The sequence below is a fragment of the Opisthocomus hoazin genome, chromosome 25 (genome assembly GCF_030867145.1).
Source record: "Opisthocomus hoazin isolate bOpiHoa1 chromosome 25, bOpiHoa1.hap1, whole genome shotgun sequence".
NCBI lineage: Eukaryota > Metazoa > Chordata > Aves > Opisthocomiformes > Opisthocomidae > Opisthocomus > Opisthocomus hoazin.
Window position 1 is genome coordinate 3,823,172 of NC_134438.1, and position 18,409 is coordinate 3,841,580.

Here is an 18,409-nt window from a genome sequence, read left to right on the forward strand (position 1 = left end):
TCGCTGGCTCACGCGGGGTTTTCCCCGACTCCTCTGGACTGGAACGACTTGACGGTGCTCATTTTCCACGTAAATCAGAAGAAATCCATTTAAATCACTTGCCCTAATCCTCTGAGTCGAGGCGCTCGCTGCCCTCCCCTGTATCTCATCCCCCGATAAGGGAGAGGGGAAAAAAAAACAGGGAGAGAGCAGTGGAAATTTTCTGAAACTCAGCACAAGGAATATTCGTTCCCCCGCTGCTGCAGTTAAAGGTTTCGGTGCCAGAGGCGGGTTCTTTGCTGGCACAAAAGTCACCAGCAGTATAAATTATCATGTCAGGCTGGATGATGTTTGCTTTTATAAAGTGTTTTTAAATCCTCTTCGGTAGGTATTTCCTTGTTTGGAAGATCTGGGTGATAAAACACTCGTATTTCTCTACTGGAAGAACAGCGGCGGGAACGCGCCGGTCGTAAGACCTCGAACCCGCTGCATGCCGCAGCAAATATATTTTGTTTTTACGATATGAGCGGCAAAGCTGCGTCTTCATTCCGTTGCCGAGCGTCAGCAGAGTCAGTTCTCGGAGCTCAGAGTTGAATACCGGTGGGGGGAGGACGGGATTAGAGTGCAAATCGCCCGTCCAAAGGTTACCCGAGATGTTTATGGTTGTCTTTTTCAAATTTGTTTCTAGGTTGTATGCGCTGGCCCCGCCAGTCAAACCCGAGCGTTGAGAGCCCGGGTGCATCGTTAGATGCGATTTAATGTCCTTCTGTTCTAAGCCTGGCAGCTTTGCTTTCAGCTGGTTTAACCATCCTGCTGGGTTTAACGTGGTTTTTTTTGTGTCTCGGGATGGATTTAACCAGCTGAGGGTGCCAGATTTTTCACATTTTACAAACACGCTTGTTTTGCCTTCTCTTTTTTTATTTTATCAGCTATTTTCGGTCTGACCTTGGCTCGTCCTTTCTACCTCGGCTTGTAGTGAGGTTTCTCCGGGAAAGGCGGCTGTTCGGGAGCCCCATGTTCTTGCGGCCTCTCGATAGCGCCTGAAAAACGTGACACTGAGCGGTTGTGGCTTCTCGGTATCGGCAGACGTGGGCTGAAGAGGAGCAGGACTTCAACTAGAGCTGTGGGGCTGAGCGTGGCTGAGTTTGAAAGGTTCAGAGCCCAAAATGTGCTGCTAAAAAAGCTTGGCCTAAAGGTGAGAATATTTATACTTGGCGTTTGAGTATGGGTTTGTAATCCTTTTGGTTAACCTGACTGCTGTAGAAGAAATTTGTCTTTTTGATGTTCGTGTTAAGGCTGCTTATTGATAAAATACGCTGAAGCATCCCCCGAGAGCTCAGGCCGCACTGTTTTCTTGAAGAACTAAGCTTAAGGAGGTTGAAAACCCCTCCATGAATTAACGACTTGCGAAGAGACTCAAGGTAGGAACACACAGCAGTGGGGGGAGATCCAGCTGCTTACACGCGTGGTTTTTCAGTGCGCTTGGAAAAATAACGTAGGCAAAGGGATAAATGAGCTTGCTGTTTGCAAAACAAACCCAGAAAAGGTCCAGAAAAGAGCCGAGGTGCGACTTTTTACCAGTAGAAAGGAGATAAACAGTCAGAAAGTCCCTACTGAAGACTGGGATCTTTAATTATTTTGAATAATAAGCATTCTGGAGTGTGTCTTGCATGTGTGGAGGATGGATTTGCCAAGGGTCACTCTTATTTTTTTTACTGGAGATAGGATCGTTGATGTTTCATGTGCTCCTCTATGGCCCCGTCTACTTCTCCTTCCTGCTTTTCTCCTGTCACCGGGATGGAGACGGCCTTTGGAAACCCATGGACTTATTCCACGCCATTAAGAAACTGCTTGATGAACCCAAAACCACATCGATACTCCGCTCTGGACTGTTCCCGGTGTTCGGCGGGGCGGTTGGAAGGTCGGGCCGCTCCGTGGGAGGGGGTTGATGTGGTTGAACCACGACCTGAGCTTGACATCTCAGGGAGGATTCCGCTGTTGTTCAGCGCGGTGAACGTGAGTTCGGGGCTTTTGCCACGTTGTGTTTTGGAGTTCTCTGGCCTCACCTACGAGCTAATTTAGGCTGAAAGGATTAATTTACTCCATGGTAAGGATTAGCAGGAATATCTCGGTGCTGAGTAACCTTCCTGCAACTCGGAGCATACCCAGGAGGACATGTCCCTCCGCATCTCGCCCGAGAAAGTTTTATTTTCTTGTCAGTGATGGAGTGATTTACAAACGAGTTTGGGTTGCTCGTTAGTCTGTTGGTGGTGTGAGAATCCCTGTTAATTTGCGAGGAGCTTGGAGCTGCCTGCAGCCCCAGCTCTCCTGTAACAGCACCCTCATGCTTGTGGCACGCTGACCCTGAAGCAGATCGCCGGGTTTTCTTCTCCGCCGAGACGCTCGCTCCCATTTTCGTTTGAAGTGGGAGTAGAAACGTGCTCTCCATGTTACGGCCGGGCGTTAGTCACACTGCCGGCTTCAGCCCAGGCTGCCTGCCCTCAGTAAGCAATAGCCAACGTACGGACTCGGACTTTGGATCGTCGAAATAACGTTTGCAGGCTTGCGGCTGCTGTTGGCTTGGATGCTGATGCGGGAATTCGGATATCCAGGTGAATCGTGTACCGAAAGCACTTGGTTTTTATTCTCTTACCGCAGAAGAGCGTGAGAGCGGCTGTTGTGGACTGCGACAGCGATGGGTTTAGTTAAATCCTCCCCGTTTCCTTCAGCATCGCTTCTCCTTTTGGGGTTTGTGGGGTTTGTGGAAGCAAACGGGGGAGAGATGGGGCTGCTTTCGAGTCACCGAATCCCAGCATGGTCGGGGTTGGCAGGGACCTCTGGGGATCACCCAGCCCAACCCCCTGCCCAAGCAGGGTCACCCAGAGCAGGCTGCAGAGCACCACGTCCAGGCGGGGCTTGAATATCTCCAGAGAAGGAGACTCCACAGCCTCCCTGGGCAGCCTGTGCCAGGACTCTGTCACCCTCAGAGGGAAGAAGTTCTTTCTCGTGTTCAGCTGTAACTTCTCTGCTTCAGTTTGTGCCCGTTGCCCCTTGTCCTGTCGCTGGGCACCACTGCAAAGAGTCTGGCCCCATCTTCCTGACCCCCACCCTGCAGATATTGATCGGCATTTCTAAGGTCCCCTCGCAGCCTTCTCTTCTCCAGGCTCAACAAACCCAGCTCCCTCAGCCTTTCCTCGTAGGAGAGATGCTCCAGTCCCCTCCTCATACTTGCAGCCCTGTGCTGGACTCTCTCCAGTAGCTCCTCATCTTTCTTGAACTGGGGAGCCCAGCACTGGACCCAGTACTGCAGATGGGGACTCCCCAGGGCAGAGCAGAGGGGGAGGAGAACCTCCTTCTACCTGCTGGTCACACTCCTCTTGATGCACCCCAGGATCCCGTTGGCCTTCTTGGCAGCCAGGGCACACTGCTGGCTCATGGTCACCCTGTCGTCCCCCAGCACTCCCAGTCCCTCTCCGCAGAGCTGCTCTCCAGCAGGTCCGCCCCAGCCTGTACCAGTGCACGAGTCGTGCAGTCAGATGGCGTGCTGGTGTCTTCATCGGTGTGGTGGCTGTTTTCGGTACAGAGCAACCTGGTCGTGGAGTAAAAAAATGCAGCGCAAAGCGGTATACGGAGCAAAACTGGCTTTGATTTTCCCTGAAGTCAACTCTTCCTGTCACGACCAGCTTGGCAGCGACGTTACGAACAAATCAACTTGTACTGAAGCTTTCAAATTCAATTCCCGGATCAAAGTCAATATTTTTCTTTCCTTTGTTTGCGGTGTTTGCAGGAAGGGTTCTTGGATCAGAGGTTGCTCGGTTGCTGCTTCTCTTTCGAGTGTCAGACTCGGGGCGTTACTAAAGGAGTGCTGAGGTCCAAAGAAGTTGGACTTTGAGTATAAACCACAACTATGGAGAGGGAGGGGAAAAAAGGGCTACGCACAAGAAGTTAGGAAGCATTAATTAATAGAAAAACCTGGTATGGGAGTGTCTGAGCTTCCGGAGTGAGGCTCGTTAGGTAGATGAATGAATTCAGATGTGGAGGGCTGAGACTCGGTGCTGGCTCCAGGGCATCTCTGAAGAGAAAGAGCGTGGCCGCAAGCCTAGAAAAAGGTCTAGAAAAGGTACATGCGTCTATATGGAACTGAAATTTCGCTTTCCGCTGTGTTGTGGCAGAGCTGCCCGGGTTGTCGGGGTCTTAAAAAATTGGAGGACGCTTGCTGGACGAAATCAGTGACCACCGGGCTACATGGTACTGCCTGGAGCCATGTTCTGTACTCGCACAACTTCTTGGACCCGGCGCGACCTTGGAATTTATTTTGCGGATGGTTATCACAAAACGAGATGCCTGTGTTTCTTGGATGCTTATGCTAATTGTTCTCCCTTCTGGGGCTTCCTTGAGGTGGGTTTTCCTAACCCCATTTGCTGGGAAATGGAGGTTTTGATGCGAATTTGTACGCACGTTGAAATCCTCGCTGGGGATCTCTGTGGTGGAGAATCACTTTTTTTTTTTTCATATTTCAGATACTACAGGAGTCGTTTGCTAGCATAGCAGTGGTTTTTTTCTTGGTCTTAGCCTTTGTTTAGGGAAAAATCTGTATTTTCACTGTTTCTGGGGTTTTTAGAACATCCTTTACACCTTGTAGTCTTCAAGGCTTGACTTCAATCTTGATTAATACATGAAATGAAATACTTTCCCCCGGAGTTAACGTGATTCCCAGCCTGTGAGTGGTACCTGCTCATTCAGATTTATCCTTATGGGGAGAGTGGGAAACCAGCAAGAATTATTAGCATAAACCGTTTAAATCGCCAATTTTTAGTTTGTTTTTGTAACCGCAAAGCTGATTCGGAGATGTGGTGTCTGCCTCGTGTAAGTCAGTGGTGTTCTTGGCGGTACAGTGCAGAGGATGCTGGTGAAAGCTTCATCAAATAAGTCTAAAAACTGAAATTACCGGTGCTGCGGCTTTCAAATTGTGTAGATTTTTGAGAAGGCTGAAAATAGCGATTTATTTACTTCAGTACTTTGCTATGGGAGTGGTTTTGGGGTGAATTCTGCTAATGAAGGAGGATTTGCTCTTTGGAGTTATTCTTCCCACGCCTCCCAAGGAATTTAAAAGCCACTGAAGGCACAGAAGGTAAATTACATTGTTAAAAAAATAAGCGTTTTAAGTAAATGGCCTCTTCCTCCAAGCTTCTGAGTTGGTTTGTTGGGAACCAGAGGTGAAAGCAAGTCCCTTGTGCGTCGGCTCGAGGCTGGGGCTGTCGCTAGCTGGAAAACAAATAGTATTGGCAAGAAGAAAACCAGCCCGTGTTTGCGATTTCACCTGGTTTGTGTTAGCAGATGAGCATGGTTCGTGATACAGTTGTCACTCATGATGCTCACGGAGCAGGTCTGTTAATGGAGATAGCAAAGCTAACAAAATTAGGGATTTTTTTAGGTTTAGAATGGCTAAAAAGAGCCAGAAGTGGCCAGAACGGATGATGAGTTGGATCAGAAAGCACGGATAGGCAGATAAGCGCAGTGCCATTGGGTGCCTCGAGCTTGCAGTGGATCTTGCTGCCTGCAGGGAGGTTCTCCCAGAAGAAACAGCGGTGGGAGTAATTAATGAGCTCGTTTAGTCGGAGTACAGCGCTTCCTACGTGTTTCATCCTTCGAGCTGCTTCGGTGTCCACCTCCCTCCAGGGTGGGCTTCGTTCGGAAGCCGAACCGGCAGCGAAAAGCGAGCACAGCACCCGTAAGATCAGCTTCACCACTGAAACACCAGCGCTAAAATAGCAATTAAAACCCAGCAGGAATTCATGCGGCGTGCCAAAGCCCTGAGCAACCGGTCTGAACTTCTGAAGTCAGTCCTGCTGAGAGCAGGAGACCTCCAGATGTGGCTTTGGTATTTCTTGCCCCCGGGGGCAGGTGAGTCTTTGCTTTGCTTGAGCTGAATTTTCCACGCCCACTTGCTAGGTCTTAGCTTAAAGTTAGGCAGGGCTGTGAAGCCGGGCCTCGTTTGGCCACTTAAATTCCGTATGCGTTAGTACCTGCTGAATTCTTTTTGTTGGGGAGGGGGGAACTGTTGCCTTTTGCCTATCCTTGATGGTCTGTGCTGCCCCTGCAAATGAAATGAAAAATTTTATTTTTTGTAAATAGTTTATTCTCTTTATTGGTTCCAGTGCAAGCCGGCTCCGGAGGTGTGGCGGGTACTTCACAAGCGTGAGTAAGGTTAAAAAGGCGTTGGTTGTGGTTACAGTCTTCTTCCCAGAGATCGCCTTTGCGGTAGGAGCTTAAATCACTCGTTTGGTGCCTTTTTTGGGGGGGTAATTTGTGTGAAAAGCTGGAGCGTGAGCGATTGCTGTTCTTGCCGTTGGGGCTGCCAGTGAGTTCGAGATGTCTCGCGAGCTGCAAAGCCAGGCTTTGAGGTGCCTAAAGCTGGGCAGCGCTCCCAGGTGATGGGTTAAACCCAGGTCTTGGAACCAGCTTAAAGGACTTTTTGGGCTGGAAAGACCTTTTTCGGTTAATCGGCCGGTTATTTTTCCTTGTTTGGGGAAAGCGCAATGCGAGGGAATGGAGCTGTGCTTATTGGAGCTCCCAGAAGGAGGTTTGTTGGGTTGGGTAGCTCAACTGAAATCCTTTTTTCTCCATATATTTCAATTTTTGAAGCGTGCGTGCTTTGGCTCATGGTCTGGAGCATTGTCTTGGATCCCTTCGCCCATCCACATCTGCCATGCGATGCTTTTCATCATCAAGGGTTTCTGGTTTGCCGACTCGCGCGTGGCGTTTCCTGTGAAGAGTAGAAATCTGGAGAGCAAAAAGGCAAAGGAGAAAAAGTTAGCGATGTTTTTTTGGCTGTAATTCTGAATTGACGTGCGTTTCTTTCCCTTGCAGATCTTTCTTTCGATAGGAGCTTCGAAAAGGAAGGTCAGAGGATTCGGCTGGTGAAGAAGAACCGAACACCTCGAAGGGTCAGCTCTGATTTCAGGTAATTATCCTGAATTTTACTACTGTGCCCGTAGATGCGTGAGTTACGGGGTGCTGCTTATTTTCAGCATTTTGGGGCAGTAACGTCTCTTTTTGGGGGTGTCACTGGAGAGAAGGCGATGTAAAGCAGATCTGCAGGAATTAATTACAACCGGGGTGAGCCACGCTCGTTGCCTTTGGGTGCTTTGGTTTGGGTAAATCTCGTAGGAGCTGCGGCGAAACGTGTCCCTGGATTTACCAGATGTACCAATAGGCGTTTGCGGGTCAGTAGGGAGTGGGTTATGTGAACTTGCAGCGTCGTTAAGCCTGGATCGAACTTGATCGTCCTGATACTTCGTTAGATGCCAAATTTAAATCCGTTTTACCAAGGGAGCTGATTCCGGCAGGGAAAAGAAGAGACAGAAACAGCAGAGAGCCAAGGCGACAGCGCGAGGTCGGGGAGAAGCTTCACACACGTGAAATAATTCAGAGTTTTCTGTATCTTGGTGTATTTCTCTGGTATTTAATAACGTCAGACACAAGTTCTTTTGCTCCCCTTCGCATACGCGTCCAGCTGTACCTCTCTCCCACACCCCTTGGCCAACGCTTTGAGTGAGTCCGGGTGGTCTCCCCGCGGCTGCCACCGAGTGGCAATTTGGCCGCTTTCTGCTCAGTCAGGCGCTCTGGGGAGCCGCCTTCCACCTCGGACGCCGATCAGACAGCGCTGCCTTCTCCTGGGGCTTTGCATTGCACCCAGCACAGGGGGACAGGCTACAGATGGGACGGTTTTGGTGTCCTTTACCCAAAATTTGCTCTTCTAAGCATCTCCAAGTTGTGTGTGGTTACGGACGTAGCCCAGACACGACGAGCCATCGGCTTTCTGAAGTCTCGGGTGATAAAGTGCGTATTTTAAATATCTGGCTGCTCTGGGAATGCCTTGACCTCAGAGGATTTTTTGTTAGTGGACAGCAAGAGGCAAAATGGGGGGTGGAAATCCTGCACCTTTCCAGGAAAAGAGCAGCTCTTGGGAATATTAGGCTGGAGTAGAGAGTGGGCCTCAAATCCTTTTTGTTCTCAAGCTGTGAGGGTGGAAATAGCCTCACGCTTGGGTTGTACCTATAGGATGCTTAACTTTGGCAGTGTGGTTGGAAACTGGTAGTAGAATGGGTAAAAATAGACATTTTTCTGGTTGAAAATAGACAAACTTCAGCAACTTTTCTCGGTTGCATAGTCGCCTACTCCCAGGGCTTGGCCTCTTCTCCATCCATCTTGGTGCGCCGGGTGGTCGGGGATGGGTGGAGTTGAGTTTGGGATAACGATGTTGGGTGCCGCTGTCTGCAAATACATCACTGGGGGAAGGCTCAGTCTTGATAAGTTAACTACGAAGATGACCAGCAGCCAACTAGTTGGGACTTTGGTCACAGGGCAGGTACGGTGAGACACGCTGCCATGCAAATCCGTGTCCTCCAGCACCATCCATCTGCCGTAACAGGAGCCGGTGGCAGTTTGGGATGTGCCAGCAAGTGGGGACATACTGCTGAGCTCGGACGGTGTCGTAGAGTGGTGGTGGGACCTTCGGTTGCCGCCTCTAGATCCCGGGCCAGTGGACGGAGGAGCCATCACTCGGTGGTGCTGGGGATGTGGGCGTTGATCCCGCTGGATGGGGACGCTCTGGGTTGACGGGGGGATGGGAAATGGGGGTTGCAGTCAGTTCATCACGCGTTGTCTGTGCTGCTCCTTCCTCCTCATGCTCCTCCCTGGCTCCAGCATGGGGTCCTACCCACGGGAGATAGTTCTCCATGAACTTGTCCAACATGAATCCTTCCCACGGGCTGTAGTTCTTCACCAACTGCTTCAGCGTGGGTCCCCTGCGGGGTCCCAGGACCTGCCAGAAAAGCTGCTCTGGCACGGGCTCCTCTCCACAGGGTCACAACCTTCTTCCGGCATGTCCACGTGCTCTGGCGTGGGGTCCTCCATGGCTTGTGGGGTGGATGTTTGCTCCACTGTGGACCTCGGTGGGGTTGTAGGGGGACAGCTGGCTCCACCTGGACCTCCTTCAGCTTGCAGAGTGTGAACATTACCCCACCGTGGACCTCTCACGGGCTACAGGGGGGACAACCTGCTCCACCGTGGCCTTCCCCACGGCTTGCGGGGTGGGCACTGGCTCCACAATGGACCTGTCAGGTAAGCACACCCCACGGATGGTTTTTGCAGGTGGGGCTTGGTCGCTGTTCAGCAGCTGGGAGTTGTAGTGCAACACCGCGTGCGTCTGTGTCTATTTTGGCTCTTACATCAGGTGTAAAACTGCGCAAATTCTACTTTACCCTTACCTTTTTTCCCCCAAAATCAGCCTATAAATAGCTTCTCCCCCCAAAAAGACAGCAGGGACAGCGGAATAAACTTAGGTGAAGACTTTTCTTGCTGTCCCAGTGGTGTAGACATCCCAAAAAGCAGAGGGAAGCCCTGTGGTTTAGGGCGCAGGAGTAAATAAACTCTCCTGGCATGGAAACCTGTATTTAGGGCACGGAGCAGAGCGAAGCGATGGTGGAATTCGGCGTCTGACTCCCGTGGGGCACCAAAAGGAGCTGGGAAACGCCGGGCTAACGTCCGCACGGACAGAGGGAAGTGAAAAATAAGCCGGCGTGGGTAGCTGGGGAGGTGAGCACGTCCCCGTCGGCAGAGGGGCGGGGGTCAGGGATGCTGAGAACGGCTGCCTGCGTCTCTAGGGTTGGGTCAGACCCAGGCGATGCCGGCCGGGAAGAAGTCCATCCCCTTTGTGCTTCCCCGCTGACACAGATCGCGTCATTAAAACGGAACAGCGATGATGAATTAACGATGAGCGGATTTTTTCTTTAGAGGGATCCAACTAGGAAAGGCAGCAACAGGCGCCGACTACCGACGGCAGGCCGCAAAGCGAGGATTTCCCGCTCCCGTTTCTGCGGGGAACGGTTAAAAACGAAAGTGGAAAACAAAAGGCTAAGAGCTCGGAGGTGGGAGGCGACGCTGTGGGGCGAGGGCTGCAAATTCTCTTCCTCTGGGTGTAAAGACACGAACTTGGTGGCGGCGGCGGCGAAGTAATTTCTGCGCTGGAAACCACCCCAGCAGGTCAGGTAGGGCTGAAGAAATGGAAAGCGCGGAGCGTTGGCTGGACTGTACCGAGGGAGTTTCGGCAAGAGCCCGGTGAAAACGCTGTCATGCCACAGGCAAGCTCGAGCCTTTGACCCTCGAATTTTACAGGGTGAGAGGAGATACTGAGGGGGCACTTCTCTCTCTCTTTCTGCGCCGCTTGGGGCGTCTCTTTTTTCAGAATCGCCCTAAAATACCCAGCCCCCACCGTGTGTGTGTCGAACTTGGGGTAAAATACTTCTCCCCGGCCCGAGTCTGGTCTGCGACGGAGTTGAATTCCGCCAGGGACCTGGATTCTGTTCATGCGCTGCAGCATCCAGCGCGATTGAACGTTGCCTAACGTTGCCCGGTCTGATGTTGCGGGTACCTGCCAGGAAAAAAGGGTTTTCTTCACCGCCGAGTCTGGGAATTTGGGAATTCGATGTCTTGGGTACATCAATCTGATGTAACTTGGGTGTACGAGGTGTCTGGACCGCTTCAAGATCCCCAGTGCTGTGGAAACACTCCCCAGTCTTCTGTTTTTTTAAGAAAAGCGTACATACTGCTGCGTAATCAAAAGCTAAACCCTGAAAAATTCAATTAATACGGCATTTTTTTTCCTCAGTATCCTGCTGCACGTTGTTCCTGCTTTATTTCCCCCCCCCCAAATAATCGCAGCACCGGGGGAGAGGGAGCGAACCGCTGAGCCGAGGTTATTGATGCCCATCTCCGCGTGAACACCGGGGCACAAGGGCAAGCTGCGCCCTCCTCACTTGTGGTTTGGTTTTTTTTTTTCCCCAATCCCTTCCTAAATGACGTTAATTCGACATCATTAATAATGATGACAGATGGAAACGAGTTTCCCCTTCAGTCTCTAATAAATATTTTTGGGTAGCAGGGCTGCACGCGGGTGATTTCTGCCGAGCGATGCATAGCTTGGCAAAACCTGCAGTTTAGAGAGCGGGATCCCGGGAGGGGCTGCAGCGAAGGCTTTGCGGATGTCCGGATAGATCCCAGCCGCCGCTTTTCCCTTGTCCCCTGATCTTGCCACGCTGGCAGAGAAAGCCCACAGGTTGGGCAGGCAGGAATTGTCCTTGGCGAAGCCGTGCTGGCTTTCTCGAATCACGTCCATGGACCTTTATCCTATTAAAAACGGAATGTTTTCTGGTACAGAGACACCACCGCTGCCTTTCCCAACTAATTAATCCCTGCTGCTCATGTGTAAATAGCAAAAAACCTTCCTGCTTTGGGTCTTTCCACCTTTACCTTCGTTAAACCACCCCCATTGCCCCCGTGGAAGCGGCATTTCTTAATTCTGGATGATCCCGGAGGACTCCGGTCACCGTTTCCACGCATTAAGGGGGATAATTAGCATCTCTTTAATAGGGGTTCAAGGGGAAAAACAGGCACACGCCAGCGCTAATCCATCTCCAGAAATGTTTTACGAGATCTCTTTATGGTGTGTACACAGGTCTTTGTCGCCGTTGGCTGCGGCGCTTTGTCTCTCTCTCCGGGAGGTTTCCCAGCCGGCTCCCTAAGGAAAGGAGGATGCGCTGACCCTCGCGCCGCTTTATCCACTGGGATTTTTGAGCCAGCTTCACGGCAAGTTGCTCGCAGTGCTTGGGGCACTTGGGGATGCGATGCAGCAGCTTCAACCTTGGAGCTTTGAGTACAGGGGAAATTCATTTCATCACAGGATTGAATTTGGGGTGGGGAATTTTCCCCTCGTGCGAGTTTTCTGGCTCAGGTTGTGGCTTCGGGATGTGGCTCCAGAAATGGAGGACGGGAGATGTACGAGAGAGAGAGACTCTTTGAGCTGGGATTCAAACTCCACTTTAAACCAATACCAAGCAGGTCTTGAGGAGCGGACGCTGCTCTTCATCCCTTTCCCTTTTTCATCACGCTATACATAAAAAAATAACGCTTAATAACACGGGAGCTGGGAGCAAACCTCTTTTTGGCGTTTTTCAAATGAAAATGGAAGTGGCACGGTTGCTTTGTTGGTAAATTCTTCCGGAGGGGAGCAGCACCTGTGGGGCTGGCTGCTGGGAAGGCTCCGGGTGTAGGTTTTTTTGGTAACATCAGCTGAACGTTGCTGTCTCGGGTTAGGAGCAAGCCGCTGCGTTTTCCCCGTGGCCATCACCGGAGTCATCAATTAAAAATAGGCTCAAATGTCATCAATTAAACCTTCACCCGAGAATTTGGAGGTCAGGAAGCGTTGGAGGCGCCGTTAGCTGTTGTCGTCACCTCTCTCGGTGTTGCCTGTTGAAGGCGTGGGATGCTTGTGGCACGTGTTGATCCCCGGCTCCTGGCTCAGCAGGGCCAGAATTAAAGGGAGTGCTGGCCACCACAGATTTTCTAGTTATTCTTTTCAGCGGCTGGATTTTCTGGCTGAGCCGCCTTTTCCAGGCTGTTTGTAGATAACACGTCCTGGGGGGGGACCCGTAATGATGCAACTGAACCACGAATTGCAATGTTACCGCTCGTAGCTCGGCGTTTTCCCTGCTGTAACCGCCCCCAGCTTGGATTACGCCGCTTGGCTTTGCCTTCCCAAACCAAATCCCAGCCGTCCTCTCCTCCTGCGCCCCGGCGGGAGAAACCTGCGGCTTTATTTTCCCTGGAAAACGCAGCTTTCGTGTGCCGCAGAGGGTTGAGAAGTCGCCTTTAGGCTGTGGGCGGAGTGAATCAGCGCGAGTGCCGCCGGATACGACTGCAAGGAACATGAGATTCCGAAACCGGAGGACGATGCCAATCCTCTCTGGTTTGTACTTACCCATCACTAACCCCCGGGGAGCAGAACGTCTTGCTCCACGCACGAATCAACGCGGACTGCTGGATTTTTAGCCCTTTCTCATGCGCGATGCTTTCTCTGCTACATTTTTCACCGCTGATTTTTGCGTCTTACCCGCCAAATCGTGCTGATTTTGGAGTACGCGTGCGAAGCGAGCTGGTTAGTGTGGAGAACGGAGCAGCAGTGATCCGGTTATTGGAGCAGAAATGGCGTTCAGGATTAAATTCAGTCGCTAATCCACGTGCGTGCCTGCCTCGGCTGCTCCAGCGAGACCGTACCGGCTTCGTTTTGCTGCTTGGGTGTCCTAAACCTTGTGTGTCTTCTGAAAGCGGGGTTTAAGCATTTCTGTCTTGTTGAAATTCTGATGAAGTTGCTGTGGATGGATTCCACCCCACAGACGTTGCTGTAAGCTGCGTCTGGCTGTCTGCGCGCTAGAAAGAATTGGATTTAATATCCTCAGTTCAATGTCACCGACTCAAAATCGCCGTCTCAAAAGCAAAGAAAATCCTTTCTGCCAAGTTTCAGCATCCGTGCAGGGACAGGAGCGACTCTCACACATTGATGCAATGCACAGTCGATTCCCTTTATTGCTCCCCTTGCGTGGTTATATACATTTTTCATATCTGTACACGCGATCACGCTTATTCGGATAGGCTACAGATGTGAATCACACACTGTTCACGCACCCCGTATTCCCTTATGATTGGTAACTATGCACTAGTGCTAATAGCAACCGACTGCCTCCACGTCCTTGAACACATCTTGTTTTTGGTAGTGCACATGATGTGGGTTATCAGAACTTTCTCAATTGCTATTCTTAGCTGTCCTTTCCAGCGGCCTGTTCAGTTATGCTAACTGTTTTGCTTAAGCGGCCTAGTCGTGCTGACGCTCAAGCTACATCGACCCCAACACCTTTCCATGTCCGCAGTTCAACGTCGCTGGCTCAAAAGCGAAGAAAATCCATTTTCCACTTCAGCAGGGCGGGCAGATAACCTCCAAGTAAAGAGTTTAAAAATAAAACCCACCTACAAAATTGCTTTTTAACTTGATAACGCTCATTTCTCAGGGTTTTTTATTTTTGAAGACTGATCTCTAAATCTTTTTCTTTAGGCTGAGGCAAGAGAGGAGGAGCGTTTGGGGCGGCTTCTTGCAGCCGCTCACGTTCAGCATCTTTCTCGGTCGCTCCCCTGAGGTGGGGGGGAGAGTCATCGGCAGGTTTTCGCCCCTGTGAGGGGTATGAGGAGCTGAATCCTCGGCACGACTTCTTTTACAGCCGCTCTCCTCGTGCAGCTCTGCCTCTGATTTCAGTCTTCGGCGTCTGCCCTTTGAAGCCAGCCTGAAAGAATCCCAGAATCCCAGCGTGGCGGGGGTTGGCAGGGACCTCTGTGGGTCACCCAGCCCAACCCCCTGCCCAAGCAGGGTCACCCAGAGCAGGCTGCAGAGCACCGTGTCCAGGCGGGGCTTGAATATGTCCAGAGAAGGAGACTCCACAGCCCCTCTGGGCAGCCTGGGCCAGGGCTCCGTCACCCTCAGAGGGAAGAAGTTCTTCCTCGCGTTCAGCTGGAGCTTCCTCTGCTTCAGTTTGTGCCCGTTGCCCCTTGTCCTGTCGCTGGAAAGAGTCTGGCCCCGTCCTCCTGACCCCTACCCTGCAGATATTGGTCAGCATTTCTAAGGTCCCCTCTCAGCCTTCTCTTCTCCAGGCTGAACAAGCCCAGCTCCCTCAGCCTCTCCTCGTAGGAGAGATGCTCCAGTCACCTCCTCATCCTTGCAGCCCTGTGCTGGACTCTCTCCAGTAGCTCCTCATCTTTCTTGAACTGGGGAGCCCAGCACTGGACCCAGTACTGCAGATGGGGCCTCCCCAGGGCAGAGCAGAGGGGGAGGAGAACCTCCTTCTACCTGCTGGACACACTCTTCTTGATGCACCCCAGGATCCCATTGGCCTTCTTGGCAGCCAGGGCACACTGCTGGCTCATGGTCACCCTGTCGTCCCCCAGCACTCCCAGTCCCTCTCCGCAGAGCTGCTCTCCAGCAGGTCCACCCCAGCCTGTACTGGTGCCTGGGGTTGTTCCTCCCCAGGTGCAGGACCCTGCCCTTGCCCTTGTTGAGCTCCATCAGGTTCCTCTCTGCCCAACTTTCCAGCCTGTCCAGGTGTCGCTGGATCCAGCACAGCCTGACAGTGCATCCACCACTCCTCCCAGTTTAGCATCATCTGCCCAAATAAAAAGCAGCCGTTTCTTGCATGTACCACCCTCCTCAAGTCACCAGGAGATTTCCCCCCCCCCCCCCTTAAGATGTTTTTTTGGCACTCTGACAACCTGTTGTGCCTTCCCGGTTATTAATTTCTCCTGCTTTTCAGCTGGAAAATATCCCTGCTCTTGTTTCCACATGAGCGTTGGCGCCTGCTGCCCTCCCAAATCGGACATGCCCACGCTCCCTCCGTCCCTCGCCAGCCCCCCCGTCTCCAGGCTTTGTCCCCATTGCTGCTCTTCCGCCAACGCGTAGAGCAAGGAGTTTCTCTCCTTCCCACATCCCAACCGCTGCCTCGAGCCCGGCGAAGCCATGGAATGGATTCTCTGGTGATTCCTCTGGGCAGTTCCCATCTCCGGCGTCCTCTGGAGCTGACCTCCTCCCCGGGCCCCGTGGCCGCCTTCCCTTTACCCCAGCAACACAGGGAGTTTTCCAGACCTGCCCTGCCCTGCCCCTGCCCCTGCCCGTCCCCATCCCCAGGGGGGGAAAAATAGGATTATTATTTTGGCAGGCAGCATTAAAATCACATGGATCCGGGCGAGCGCAGTCCTGGTGAATTTGAGCCTCACTTCACCAGACTCTGTCCCAGCGAGCTCCGTCCTCCTGCAGCTCACGTGGAGCTTTGCCTAACAAAGCGCCGAAATGTTCATCGCAGTAATCAGCAAAGCGGTTTTCCCATTTCTTTGCCCCGTTGCCGTGAAGGAACGTGGTGTTTTCTGCCAAACAAGAAGGTACGGTGTGGAGTGGTCAGTCCGGCAATGAGCGGTGAGGTTAACGAAGGCATTTAGGTCACTGTGTTCCGAGGTGGTGCTACCGGCGGGTTTTCTTTAGCTATAGATTAATTATTCTTAATTATAATTTTCTTAATCTGTAGGTTAATGTGCATCTACGTTTGAGTTTTCTTAAGCCGGTGTTGGTTTGAGGCCGGTAAAAGCAACGGACCACAGACTTTAAGCAGGGGTTTAAGACTGGCTGAGGTTTTATGGGCGCTTGGAAGCAGCTGGGAGACGTGGCAGGTAAAATTGCAGAGACGCTGCATCTCTCTGGCTGTTCGTCCCTTGCTGCGTTACGTGCGGAGACCACGTCTGCAGGTCCAGACCGCGACCCGAGACGCGGGGCTGCTCTACAGCAGCAGAATAAGAACCCAAACTTGTGGCCAGACCCTTGGCGTGAGCGTATACACACCTATCGACCTAGATGATCTACCTAGATTACCTGGTAAAGATCGTTGACCTAAATGATCTACCTCGATTACCTAGTAAAGATCACTGACCTAAATGGCCTACCTTGATTACCTAGTAAAGATCACTGACCTAAAGATTGTTTACTTGAAGATTATCTGCCTAGATTATCTATCCCATCTACCTAAATATTATCTGCCTACATTATCTCCCTAGATGATCTACCTAAAGATCATCCACCTGAATTTTCCACCTAGATTATCTACCTAAATTAACCACCTGAAGATGTTATCTGCCTAAAGATTATATACCTAGATTATCTACCAAATTAAACGTGGGTTTGCCCGCTGCATGGTTCAGATGAAGCATCCCGCGGAAGCTCAACATTCACCTGAAAGACAGTCTTTGGCATGACGTTGGGGTGAGCTGACCCTTGATGGCAGGATGGGGGCTACCCAGAAGCTGAAAGGAGGTAAATTTGTCAGCCTCCGCTCATTTAGCTGGAGCTAAAAGTTGGCCAGTGCCAAATTAACGTCTAGTCCCAGTGATGGCGAACCCAACCCTGGAGCTAAAGCTGGTACCTGCTGAGAGCGAGCAGCGTTTTGGTCGTTAGAGCCTCCTCAAGAGGTAATGAAGGCTCTTGATGGAGACCATTCCCTTGTTGACTAGATTAGACAATAACAGGGATAAAACTCACTCACTAAGGAGCAGAGACAGCCAGTTGCCTCAGAATATCCTTTCTTACCGCAGGATGCAGAACCCTGACATCGTTTGTTGGGAGGAGACAACGCTGTTGTTCAGCGAGCGGGGCGCAAGGTCTAGTTGCCCGAGCTACTCTGGCGGAATCCGCCCATTTATTTTTAAGCTACGCGTTGTACCAAAAGCCTGGGGTTGTAGTGAGCTCGTCTCCCTCGTTGTTTTGCAGGGTGTCCAGTGAGGAATGCAATGGGATCAATAGCAATGTCGGCGGAGAGCGGCCCTCGAACGAGACTGAGAAATTTGCCGGTAATGGGGGATGGACTAGAAACCACCCAAATGTCTATGACGCAGTCACGGGCTCAACCCCAACAAGGCAGCGCTGTAAGCGTTAATCCCCCTCCGCCGGAGACCTCCAACCCCAACAAACCCAAGCGACAGAGCAACCAGCTGCAGTATCTGCTCAAGGTGGTGCTGAAGACGCTATGGAAGCACCAGTTTGTGTGGCCTTTCCAGCAGCCTGTGGACGCCGTCAAGCTGAACTTCCCTGTAAGTAGAGGCCGAAAGACAGGACGATGGTTCTCAGTGGAAGGAGTGAGACCATTTGGGTCTGGCCTGTGTCTGTCCTTCTCCTGAAATGATAGGATCCACCACCAGGCTCTCTCCCAGTAGCACCAGTGCTCCCAGTTTCTATCCCGATACCCTTGGTCCCTCCCCCAGTCGCTGCCAGTGCCCCTAGGCTCTTTCCCAGTTCCCCCCACTGCTCCCAGTCCCTCTGCAGGCCCCCACGGGCCTCTCCCAGTGCTCCCAGTCCCCCTAGTCTTTCTCCAAGGGCTCCCAGTCTCTCTCCCAGTCCCCCTAGTACTCTCAGTCCTTCTTCCAGTGCTCCAAATCCCTTTCCTAGCCCTCCTGGTCACAGAATCACAGAATCACAGAATGTTCAGGGTTGGCAGGGACCTCTGTGGGTCACCCAGTCCAACCCTCCTGCCGAAGCAGGGTCACCCAGAGCAGACTGCACAGCACCGCATCCAGGCGGGTCTTGAATATGTCCAGAGAAGGAGACTCCACAGCCTCCCTGGGCAGCCTGGGCCAGGGCTCCGTCACCCTCAGAGGGAAGAAGTTCTTCCTCGGGTTCAGCTGGAGCTTTCTCTGCTTCACTTTGTGCCCACTGCCTCTTGTCCTGTCACTGGGCACCACTGCAAAGAGTCTGGCCCCGTCTTCCCGACCCCCACCCTGCAGATATTTAGAGGCATTTCTAAGGTCCCCTCTCAGCCTTCTCTTCTCCAGGCTGAACAAGCCCAGCTCCCTCAGCCTCTCCTCGTAGGAGAGATGCTCCAGTCACCTCCTCATCCTTGCAGCCCTGTGCTGGACTCTCTCCAGTAGCTCCTCATCTTTCCTGAAGTGGGGAGCCCAGAACTGGACAGAGTACTCCAGATGAGGCCTCACTAGGGCAGTGTAGAGGGGAAGG

The 18,409-nt window shown here is 52.0% G+C and overlaps 1 protein-coding gene across 8 annotated transcripts in view; it reads left to right on the plus strand.

Annotated features, from left to right (window-relative positions):
• The first annotated feature begins 647 nt into the window (after nucleotides 1–647).
• LOC142364099 (bromodomain-containing protein 4-like) overlaps nucleotides 648–18,409 on the plus strand; it is a 32,201-nt gene continuing 14,439 nt past the window's right edge. For 4 of the 8 annotated variants that reach the window (XR_012766175.1, XR_012766177.1, XR_012766176.1 and 1 more), the window contains exons 1-2: nucleotides 6,138–6,943; nucleotides 17,171–17,490. Coding sequence is in view for 2 of the 8 variants with exons in the window: in XM_075442683.1 (XP_075298798.1) it covers nucleotides 17,191–17,490 (300 nt within the window). In the remaining 6 variants the exon portion in view is untranslated. Of the gene's footprint in view, nucleotides 1,175–5,160; nucleotides 6,944–17,170; nucleotides 17,491–18,409 lie in introns of those variants that run through there. The other 4 variants (XR_012766179.1, XR_012766180.1, XM_075442685.1 and 1 more) reach the window with 4 other exon arrangements.